General features: G+C 35.6%; 1 protein-coding gene across 1 annotated transcript in view; it reads right to left on the bottom strand.

The window, feature by feature from the left end:
* The window catches only part of MYO9A (myosin IXA), a 224341-nt gene that overhangs the window by 177943 nt on the left and 33644 nt on the right, over window positions 1-12754 (bottom strand). The window contains 3 exon segments of the mRNA XM_007467841.1: window positions 3649-3783; window positions 5630-5746; window positions 9443-9532. Coding sequence (XP_007467903.1) covers window positions 3649-3783; window positions 5630-5746; window positions 9443-9532 — 342 coding nt within the window.

Below are 12754 nucleotides of genomic sequence, written 5' to 3'. Positions count from 1 at the left end.
ATGGCCGCTGGGCCTGCGCGTCCGGAGCCTGTGCTCCGCAAATGGGAGAGGCCACAACAGTGAGAGGCCCGCATAACGCAAGAAAAAAAAAAAAAACTGAATGCTTGTATATGAAAAAGTATAGAGATAACTTTAGCACTAGAATGATTTCTTCCTCCATTGGAGACTGAATTTGCTCTTGGCAGGTGGCTAAGAACACTGGAAATTCTACACTATTTTAACCCAGTCAAGAACTGAGATTATTTTAAACTGGGCTTCAGCCCCTATGATGCCTTCTCTATCTCTGCTTTACCTTTACTCTAAGATATAACCCATTGGGGTCTTCAACCTAAAGCCTGTGGGAGTTGCCAGGGGGTTCCTCCTTGTTCTTTAATCTGGAGAAAACCCATTTAGGCTTCTCAGATTCTCAAGCCTGACTCTTTCAGAATCTGGCAGCCCTCTACCAGAACAGAAATGTCTCTAGGAACAAAGCAGTCCCCGAATGCTGGGCTCAACTCCCTGGGTTTCGTGCTTACATATCTAAGCCCTATAAAACTTCACTTATTTGAAGGTACTCCAATGCTTTCAAATATATTTTGTTCAGTTTTTTTTTAGGTGTTCTGCAAGGAAATTTCGTCAAAATTTCCTAGTCTGACATCCCCAGAAGTGGGATAGACAAAAGAACAACTCACTAGATTATGAACTCCACAGTAAGATCCCTGAACTCTAAAATGTCTATCTTCAATGCCTAACAGTGCCTGATACATAATTGTTATTGGATTTACTGAGGAATCAATGACCTAAGGAATAATTCTGAGCAAGTAAAGGAAATAAGAAAAGAGCAGTATTACAAATGATACCAGGAAACAGATTTTCAAATCACAGAAACCTCTTTTCGTCTGTCTCTTATTCCACATTATCTCTATAAATACCTTGGTTGACGACTCAGAATCACTCTCCCATACTACTTCAACTGGCTCATGGATTATGTCCTTCTCTCCAGTTCACCTCTCTTCAATCCATCTTCCACAGTTCCAATTCAAATCCTCTGCTAAATATACTTCAAATAGCTCCTCATTCTCTAAAAGAAAAATTCTAATCTTCTCTGCACAACTCTCTGACCCCAGGCTATTTCATCAAACTTATCTCCCTTCCTGCCTCCATCCTTATATCCTATATTTTAGCTATATTGAATCATTTCCAATTCACCAAAACTGCTGTGCTATTCTATGCCTCACAGTTTTAAAGATACTGCTACCTTTGTTTAAAATATCTTTTCCCCACTGACAGTCTGGTGAGCTCAACTTTCTATTCAAAACTCTATTCCAGAATCACCCCTGGGAAATCTTTGCAGACTTTCAGTAAGTTTCTAATCAATTTCATCCTTTATATCACTACTTTACCTTATATCTGATTACCTTATACCTATCATCCTGCATGGCACCTATTACATCTCTCTCCCATCCTATGTGCATATGTACTAATTTTGGGCAAAATTTAGAAGTGAACTTCAGTAATCAAGATTTTCAAGATGTTTCCTCCCAAAGCATCTTTGGTACTTCTTTATTTCTGTGTTTTATTTTTTCAAAAAATTTAATCTACTCAACTGAATTCTCTGATTCTCTATTCAACTGAATTTAACAAATAGTCCCTGAGTACCCATCTCATAACAGGTACCAGACCAGTGATACACAAGTAAAACACTCAATATTTAAACTGACTTAAATCTCTTATTTCCAGAAAATCCATTTTAAGTAGAAAAACATGAGGAGGGAGAGAAAGGAAGAATAAAATAGATGGGGTGCGGGCTTCCCTTGGTGGCGCAGTGGTTGAGAGTCCGCCTGCTGATGCAGGGGACACGGGTTCGTGCCCCGGTCCGGGAAGATCCCACATGCCGCGGAGCGGCTAGGCCCGTGAGTCATGGCCGCTGAGCCTGCGCGTCTGGAGCCTGTGCTCCGCAACGGGAGAGGCCACAACAGTGAGAGGCCCGTGTACCGCAAAAAAAAAAAAAAAAAAAAAAGATGGGGTGGCAAAAAGTATAAATTTTCTCTAAGCTTTCCATAAATTACATCAAAAGCTTACCCATTACATCACAAATAACAGAAGAAAATACTGAGACTTAAAAGAAAGAAAAAAAAAGCTATACCTTAGTATCTATGTCTTTTGATCCGTAATTCCACCACATTGCCCACAACTATGATATGCAGGGTAGCAAATAAATGAGGACCACCCACGCACCAAGTAGTTTTGAATACATTTTCCATCAACTGTAAGGTTTTATTTTTATACGTGTTTCTAGGTAAGGCATTTCTCGTGGCTCCTCCATGGCTAATCTAGACTTCTAAATAAGGTAAGAATAATTTCAGTTCGCAATAAGAGAACACCTTTCTTCTTCAAAAGCAATTTAACCAGTCTTCTGTTTAATGATCCACGGAGCAATTGATGCTTTTCTTTGAAAAATACAAAACGCTGTCAACAAAATGCATTCCTCCACCCCTCCAACACACACAGCCGTTTGAGGAGATAAAAATACTGATTTAGCATAATCTAGTAAAAAGAACACTGGATTGAGTAAAGAAACCAATCCCAGCTCAACTTTTGATTAAAAGCAAGAATTATGAAGCCAGAGTGTTTTGAATACAGGCTTTAGGCATCATTTGCAACACCAGAATAAAAAGAGTACCCACTTAAGAGTAAGCACTACATATATGTTAGGTGATATTATAACAAATAATACTATCTTTTAACAGCTCTATAAAAGAGTCTAGCTAAAAGGTCATGTGTTAAAAACTTTAAGGAATCATCAAAATGGCCAAGACTAATGCCGTTTGTGCAAATATTAATCAGTCCTTATAACTCTTTAAGTAAAACAGCAGTGCTTAAAGCCAGGACAGAGGACGGCAAGCCTCAATGACAGGAAAGACCTGTTGTGGTTTTCTGTTCATTAATTTTCTTCACTATTTCCTTTGAGTTGAATGTGAACCCTGCTTCTTTTTATACAAACTGAAATTCTGGGCTACAATCTCAACTTGTTATACTGAATTCAAACTTGACTTGGAGAAAGAGCCCACATTTCCTTCAACTCTGCATTTACCCTAAGAATTCTCATAGAAACTGATGGCTTGCTCTTTCTACACTAATTCAGTCAATTTGAACTTCTCACAAGAAATATCTAGTTACTCATTTTGGTCTCTCTACACTGTCCTATTTCTTTGTATCCACATTCTGAGCTGATGTGAGATTCTGTTAATAAGCTCCTCTATCCCATCCTCGAACTAAGAGATCAAAGGAATCCAACAACCACACTTAACATTACACACACAGTGACCAAGCCCATGGCGGCAATTAAAAATCAAAAACATCAACAAAAATTCAAAACAAACCCATATTTTTTCATTCAAAGGTGCAGTCAAACAAGCACATATTATTGATTCTAATACTTGAGGCCTATTAAACAAAAAAGAAAATCCTGTGTGATAAGGCCCCCAAACTTTGCTCTGCTCTGTCATTTGCTTACACTAATATGAAGTCAATAATATCTGTACTGAAATACAACACTTAAAATACTTATCACGACTATGACTCAAAAATTTATGTGTGTATGTGAAGGTGGGGGTTAGGGTTTAGGGAGCAGGAAGGGGGCAAGTGTACACACATTCAGGTACTCACCTGCTCCAATTTAAAGATATGCTGATTAAAGTAGTGTTGTAAGCGTTCATTAGCAAAATTAATACAGAACTGTTCAAAGCTGTTATTTTCATAATCTTCAAACCCAAAAATATCAAGAACACCAATGGACAAAGTCTGTGAAACAGGAAAAAAAATTATGGTTAAAAAAGGATGTTCAAATTTATTTCATGAATAATATTCACAATATAAGTAACAAAATGCTCTTCAACAGCAGTAGAGAGGAAAACTTGGGGGGCCAGTGTTCAGTCAAAATATACTACAAATGAAAAGCATGTTAGTTCTCTTTTTCTTCATCTTTTTCTTTTTATCTTAGTTATAAAAATAGATCCAAAGTTTTAACACATGCAATTCATTGATTACTTTACAGAAATGTACAAAGCAGAGTTAATGACCTGTTACCTCAATATCACAAATCTCTAAAACCCAAGAGACAGCGAAGGGAAAAACAGGCTATTGGAAAGTCAGAAGGTTACTAAAGTAAAGCTAGGTTACTCCTAGCTATGCCTGGTTATGCCAAAAGGATCATGCAATTTTTCCTAGTTTGACTTCTCTATCCCAATAAAATTCTGCATTAAGAATCAAGCTAACAGGTATGTTTAATTAGTCTTACACAGGCTAGAAATGAAACTGGATATCAGAATATGTGGTTTCTTGACATTAAAACTTTAAAAATTTTTATCAAAAAAAAAGAGAAACACACAAGATTTATGACATTAAACAGTTCTAAAAGGATTACAACCAAAAACAACAATCCCTTCACCACCCTCAATTTCTGCTCCGTAAAGTCAATGCTCAAATCTTTTTAGTTGTTTGGTAAAGAATAGTATAATATAGTAAAAAATGTTTATTCCTCTATTTCTTGATATTTTACCTCCAGAAATTACCTTCTAACTTCTTACTATGGATGATAAATATTCAGTTCTAATATCCCAAACCACCATTCTTCTCACCACACCCCACCTTATTCTTAAAATACAGTTGTATGACAATTTTGATTAAATGAAAATAATTTTTCTCCACTGGTGCTAAGAGAGATACTGGGCAAACTGATGTAATGAGTGTTAAATAGTAAGAGACTTTTAAAAGTCTCCATTAAGAGTATTTTGTGTGATTAATACTGCTAACTAATTCTAAGCCCTTACAAAAAACAGTGAAAATAATGATCTTCAAAAATAAGTCAACTTGGGACTTCCCTGGTGGTGCAGTGGTTAAGAATCCACCTGCCAATGCAGGGGACATGGGTTCGAGCCCTGGTCCGGGAAGATCCCACATGCCACAGAGCAACTAAGCCCATGTGCCATAACTACTGAGCCTGTGCTCTAGAGCCCACAAGCCACAACTACTGAGCCCATGTGCCACAACCACTGAAGCCCACACACCTAGAGCCCGTGCTCCACAACAAGAGAAGCCACTGCAATGAGAAGCCCGTGCACCGCAGTGAAGACCCAACGCAGCCAAAAATAAAATTAATTAATTAATTAAAAAAAATAAGTCAACCTGGTATATTAGATTAGAATTAAAATCAACTTTCTACCTATGGGCTCACTTAAAGCATGAAAAGGTCATGTAAGAACAATTTTACATTTAAATATTTACGTTTTACATTTAAATATTAAAAATAATGAGGTCTAGATATATTTCAAGACATAACCAGGTAAAAAAAAATACAAATTAGAAACAATACAGATAGCATGATCCTATCTTTATGTTTAAAAGCAACTCTGTACATGTACATCTATAGGAATGTAAGTACATAGGAAAAAAGCTCTGGAAAGACACACAGAATAGTTTCGCTGAATAGGGTCATAGAAGCAGAAATAAGGAGAGAAATAGCAGGGAATACAGATAAAAGGTGATACTTATTACTCTATATAATTCTATGTTTTTAAATTTTATGCATTACCCATTTTATTAAAACAGTTTTTCAGGAAAAATATATTATAAACCAATATATGTCTACCTTGGTATTTTGCTCCAAATCTTTACTATTCATAAGTGCATGATTAATCCGAAAAACTATCCAGTCAAACAGGGCACTATATAAAGACTTAGCCATGGAGTTCCTCACTGTCACAGCCTGGAAAAAAAAAAAGTTAGGAGTCTAAGTGAAATTGTCAACAATCTGACTAAGATACTATAACAAAGTGTTTTGCTCTCATTCAAGAAAGAAAGATTATTATCCTGAATTAGAAATTAATTTTTCTTTCAATATAAATAACCTATAATTGAAGTTTTTTATATATACTCATTAATTTAATCCAACTCAGGGAATCCAGGCTAAAACTGCCATGAAAGATAAAGGAAACAAAACATGAGTCCACACATTTCAAAACACTTTTACTGAAAACTGGGGTATATAGTTCACCTAGTAAAGAAGGTAGAATAGGAACTTTATAAATAAATGAACTTTGCCAGCTAAAGTGGGGAAGAGTATTCCAGACATAGGAATCAATTATCAAAAAGGCATCAGTTATCTGTGGAATCCTAGTCATACCACCACAGTTACACTCCTGGCTGTCTTCAGCTTGTCATCCACAGTAACCTCTAGAATTTCTCCATCCCCAAACAGTAACAATTCTTTCATTATGGAGTTATGTGATTTACTTTTTCCCCTCACCTCAAGCTTTCCCCAGTTTATGGAAACTCTCTGTACTATCTGCTTAATTTTTGTGTAAATCTGAAATTAGTCTAAAAAATGAAGTCTATTACTTAAAGAAAATCCAACATTTAGAAAGTACCACAGCCTAAAAAGAGGGCTGTGGGGCACGTATCTTAGACAGCTGAGTCCTAGAACTTAAAAGAATACAAATCCTTATTTATGTACTTCTCATCTAGGGACTTATTTTGAAGCTTGTATATTCAGGTACATATTTATATCTATGTTCTTAATTTTAAAGGAAGTAGAGAGTGTTGATTAAGAGCTAGACTATCTTCCAGTCCCGGTTTCTCTACTTATTCCAACTATTTGACCTTGGTCAAGTTACTTAAACTCTTAGGCTACAGCTTTTTTTACATTTGTAAAATGGAGACAATACTATAACCGACCACACATAGATGATGAATGAATTTCTGAATTTCAGTGGGAAAAAAACCCCTCAAGTTTCCAGAACAAAAACTACCTACCTAAACTATCACCTACATAGGAAAGAGAAGACAGGTATTAAATTCTCTATCTTCAACACTAGATACTTGAAAATAATTGGAAAACGTTTTAGAAGTTCTGAGAGAAAAAAGGATGTGGCCCTTAAATTCTATTCTTAGGCAAGTTATAACCAAGTATCTTTAAAATAAAAAGAAAATCAATAGTAGAATATATAGAGAGAATAACCATTCTATTTTCCCCAGAGGAGGGGAAAAAGAATAAAGACGATCTGATTAAATTCAGCAAAAGCAAAATATTTTACAACACACAGTAAGAAAACATGTTCGTTATCACAATGAATATAAATGAGTTGAATTTTGTAGTTAAAAGACAAACCTCCATATCAAATTAAAAGATTTATAAAGAATCCAAATATACCAAATATACAAATATAATGCCTATTTACACCATAACTCCCAATATTATACTTTTAGCCTCTTTTCTCTGAAATGCAGTCCTGCCTATCACAGCTTAACCTCAATAAGCCCAAATACCAATTAATTATTTTCTCACTCAAACAAGATCTCGTTCAGTGTTTCCTATCTCACTGAATGGTACCAATATTCTACAGTTGTGTGTACCAGAAAATCAGGATTCATCCTTGACATCTCCTTCTTCTTCCCTACTTCCCACTAAGCAAATCATTGCCCAATCTTGTTGATTTTACCATCTAAATTTCTTTCTTTTTAAATACATCCATTTCTCCCTATCAGTAGGTCACCATTCTAGACATAGCAGCAAGCATCTTTCTCCTCAGGAGTACTAACTACTATAGCCTCCAAACTCATCTTTCCACATTCACTCTTGCCCTCCGGGTTAGAATGATTCCCATCGCCAGGTGTGCATGTTCTCTATATCCTCTCCCAGTAAGTGTGAACAGGACTGTAAATGATGGATTTCACTCCCATAACTATCTTATGTTATATGACAAGGGTGAAGGGATTTTAAAGACATAATTGTGGCCCAAAATCAGCTGAATTTTTTAGTTAACCCAAGAGATACTGTCTTGGGTAGAGCTGACTTACTAGGGACTGAGCCCATCCATCAGAGATTCTCCTGCTGGCCTTGAAGAAGCAAACTGCCATATTGTGTACAGGACCACATGGCAGGAAATGGCAAGTAGACTCTAGGTGCTGAGAATGGCCCCTAACAGCCAACAAGAAATTATGGATCTCAGTCCTACAACTGCAAGGAAGTGAATCCTGTCAACAACCTATGAACTTAGAAGAGGATGTTGAGTCTCAGATAAGATCACAGCCATCATGAATATCTTGACTTCAGCCTGGTGAAACCCTGAGCAGAGGACCCAGCTAACCTGTGCCCAGACTGATGATTCATGGAAACTGTCAGATAACAAATCTGTATTATAGTAAGTCACTAAGTTTGTTACACAGCTATAGAAAACTAACACGCTCTCCTCCAACTGATTTTTTCACACTGCTGCCAGATTGTCCTTAAAAAAATATCTAAGGCAACTTTTTTGCTTGAAACATTTCTTTCCATTGCTCTTCAGACAAAATACTAAAATCCTTAAGGACTGCTCTTCATTTTACTCATAATGCCTAGCACAATTCCAGGCACAAAAAGTGTTTTCAAATATTTACTAAACAAATAAATATACCGAACAAACATAAACAAAAATAAAGCAGGGGCTACAAAAATCATCTCAAAATGTTAAACACGTAAATAAACATAAAGAAATATTTAATAATGAAAAAAGTTGAGAAAGAAAATGTAAAAGCATTGAACTTTTATGTAAAAGATGAACAAAACTCTTAAAACGGTTTGGCTTTTTCTCTTGTCTAGAAAGGAGCTCTCAAAGCTGGCAACTATAAAATACGATATAAGATACCTGACATAATGAAGAAATGTGGACCTGTAGGTACAATTAAGAGAGACCCCAAAAATGGGATAAATGGATCAATGGCATAAATTAATCAATGTCTGCCTAGAAGACATTCTCTACAGTTAAATCACTGTTTCCCCACCTCTCTGACTTCCAATCTCATATTCCTGTCCTATCTTTATAATTGTCAGTTTGATTTCTCAACACTTTCATAAAATTTCACCATAAAATAGTAGGTTTTTCAATAACTTTCCTACTCCTATACCTGAGTGGTATAATAGTAATATTGGCACACTATAGCAATAAAACTTACCTGGAAGCCTTACGATACGGATGATATTTAAAGCCATGGGACTAAGTGAGAAAATCTAGATAAAGAGTATAGAGAAGAAAAGACAAAGACTGTCCTAGGGCACCCAATCTTTAAGAAGTCAGGAAGAAAAGAAAAAACAAACAAAAAGAACTGCAAAGGAGTGGCCAACAATGAAAAAGTAAAGCAAAAGAGTAAGATGTGCTGGAAGATATGATGTGCTCAACAGGGAATAATCATTTGGGTTAAGGACTGCTCATTTATAATTCTACCTACCATCTACTTATCCCACAGTAATACTATGAAACTTAAAAACGGTGATCAGATTGAGATCACTGGAGAAAAATGTAAGTGTATTGCTTAAAATTACATTCAACTTTAAGTTTCCAAGTTGACAGAAAGTTCACGATAAATATAAACCTAAACTTCTAAAAATGTTCAGAGTTCCTTGATTTCAAAGAAAATCTATTCATACCTCTGCCAGTTTGTATGGTAAAATAAGCTTTTCTCCCACTGTCACGGTCTTCCTTGTAACTAGTGCTTCAAATAGCATCTCTTCTTTAACCTATACAGCGGAAAAGTAAATTCAATATAAAAGATTTATGACTATGGTTGAATTATTTATTGAAAAGTCAAATAGAGAAAAAAAATTACTGAGATTAGTAAATATGCAACAGAGAAAAAACAAAAAGACAATACACTGGGCAATTTAAATATTGGCCAAAGTGGAATTTAAGTGTCCCACTCACCATACTTCACCATAAAAAAGACACAAAGGGTAAATAAGACAGATGGGTCTTTTTATTTTTATTATTATTTTTTTTTTTGCAGTATGCGGGCCTCTCACTGTTGTGGTCTCTCCCATTGCAGAGCACAGGCTCCGGACGTGCAGGCTCAGCGGCCATGGCTCACAGGCCTAGCCGCTCCGCGGCATGTGGGATCTTCCCGGACCGGGACACGAACCCATGTCCCCTGCATCGGCAGGCAGACTCTCAACCACTGCGCCACCAGGGAAGCCCAAGATGGGTCTTTTTTAATTAAAGTTTTCTTTCTGATCATAATAAAGAAACATGTTTCATCGTGCAGAATATGAAAAATACAGAATGGCACAAAAAATATTTTAAGACAATCAACCATAATCCCACAACCTGGAGACAAGGACTAAAAAGTGACAATACTTTTTGAATTCCAGGGATATTATAATGGATACTTATTGATGTTTCAGATGTTTATTTTCACTTATAGATGTTTAAGATAAAGTTGATGCTTCCTTTGTTCTTTCTCTCTAGAGGCCAATACAATTATGAATTTCACATATATCATTTCAGTTCATGTTTTTATACACACACACACACACACACACACACGCATACATATATATGTATAATTTCAGTTCATGTTTTTATATTACAAACGTTTTTGAGATCTATGTTGATAATTTAGATCAAGCTTATTCGTTTTAACTGCTATATAGCATCTCACTATATAAATTACCACCATGCACAATCCATTCTCCTACTTGTAGACACTTATGCTATTCACAATTTTGCACCATCAGAAAATAAACTGCAGTGAATACTCTTGCATGTGAGTTCAAGAGTTTCTCTGAAGTACATACCTGAATGTGGAATTACCAGGTCGTAGTGTACCTATTTTCAGCTTTACAGGATATTGCCAAACTCCTGTATATGGGTTTTACCCATTTGCTCTCTCTAGCAGAAGCACTGAGAGTTCTTACTTCTTCAAACCTTGACTATACTTGGTATCATCAGACTTTTGGTTTTTGCCATGCTGATGGGCATGAAATGGTAAACAAGACCATTTTATAAAAGCATCCATACATAATAAAGCTTTGACATTCATAAAATTTTATGTAAACAATATGAAATAAAATATATCAAGCAAAAAGACTAGAGTACAAGGAGAAACTGAGTTATAAAACAAGAGAATGAGGCATTACCCTGTCACCAGCAAATTCATGACAGGTTGACCATTTTTAAAATATGATTACACAACAAAGAAAATACACCTTCTTCTGGAGCATCCATTGCTCAATCTTCAAATTCCAAAAGATAGAAACAATTTGAGGCACATTAACTTCACAAAATGAACGGCCAAAGTTTAAATGTAAAACCTCAACCTTTCAGATATATTTAAAATATTTCAAGGAACAACAACAAAAAAATATTAGTACCAGATTACACAAAATGAGAAAACTAAGAAGACAAAGAAAAAACATATGTGATAAAAACCACTGTAGGGGCTTCCCTGGTGCTGTAGTGGTTAAGAATCCACCTGCCAACGCAGGGGACATGGGTTCGAGCCCTGGTCTGGGAAGATCCCACATGCCATGGAGCAACTAAGCCTGCACACCACAACTACTGAGCCTGCGCTCTAGAGCCCGCGAGCCACAACTACTGAGCCTGCGCTCTAGAGCCCGCGAGCCACAACTACTGAGCCCACGTGCCACAACTACTGGAGCCCATGTGCCTAGAGCCTGCTCTCCACAACAAGAGAAGCCACTGCAATGAGAAGCCAGCGCACCACAACAAAGAGTAGCCCCCGCTCGCCACAACTAGAGAAAGCCCACACACAGCAATGAAGACCCAATGCAGCCAAAAATAAGTAAATTAAATAAATAATTTTTTTTAAAAACCACTGTAGTATTATTGTGAGGTATATTTGTTCATGTAAGCATTTATTATTAAAATATTTTAACATAAATGACCTATGTAGTAGACTCAAGAAATTTTTTTAAAGAACAAACAAATGTAAGCTGGCAACAACGTGGAGCATAGGTTACTTCCATACACTTGTATAAATTGGTACAACCATGTAGAGAGTAATTTGTATCAGTAAAGCTCAATATGTGTATATACCATAACCCAAGAATTCTACTCCTTGGACTATACCTTAGAATAATTCTCACACATGTTAACAAGGAGACATGTACAAGAATGCCTGTCATAGTACTATCTATAAATGGAAAATTACAAACAACTTCACTCCCCACTAAAAAAGATAAATTATGTTTTATTCATATAATAGAATTTTATACAACAGCTAAAAATAAGAATCTAGACTATATAAACCAGCACTGAAAAATCTCAAAAACAAAATATGAAGTGAAAAAGTCAAGTTTTAGAATGATACATATAGTATAACGTTTATATAAAGTCTGAAAACATGCAGAACAACAAAACTAAATATTCTTTATGGAAAGAAACATCTACCTATTCTGAAAGTGTAAAAACAAGAATAGGAATGACAAAAACTAAATTCAAGTCAAAATGGTACAAACTTCCAGTTATAAAATAAATGCCACATGTCATGGGGATGCAATGTACAGCATGATGACAACAGTTAATAAAAACTGTAATCCATATTTGAAACCTGCTAAGAGAGTTGATCTTAAAAGTCCTAATCACAGGAAAATAAATTTTTTGTAATTATCTATGCTGAAAGATGTCGACCAGACTTACTGTGAACATTTTGAAATATATACAAATATTGAAATGTTATGCTTTATACTTGAAACTAATGCTGTATGTCAATTATAACTCAATGAAAAATAAGAAACTGTAGAGAAATCATAAACGAAAAAGAAAATCTGAACACTGACTGTATGTCTGAGACTAAAAAACAACTGTTAATTATTTTTAGGTGTTTTAATAATATTGTGAAGTTTTTTTTTATTTTTGTTAGAGTATAGTTGATTTGCAGTGTTGTGTTAGTTTCAAGTGTGCGGCAAGGTGAATCAGTTAATCATATACATATATCCACTCTT

The sequence above is a fragment of the Lipotes vexillifer genome, unplaced genomic scaffold (genome assembly GCF_000442215.2).
Source record: "Lipotes vexillifer unplaced genomic scaffold, Lipotes_vexillifer_v1.1 scaffold792, whole genome shotgun sequence".
NCBI lineage: Eukaryota > Metazoa > Chordata > Mammalia > Artiodactyla > Lipotidae > Lipotes > Lipotes vexillifer.
This window is presented reverse-complemented; position numbering and strand designations above follow the sequence as displayed.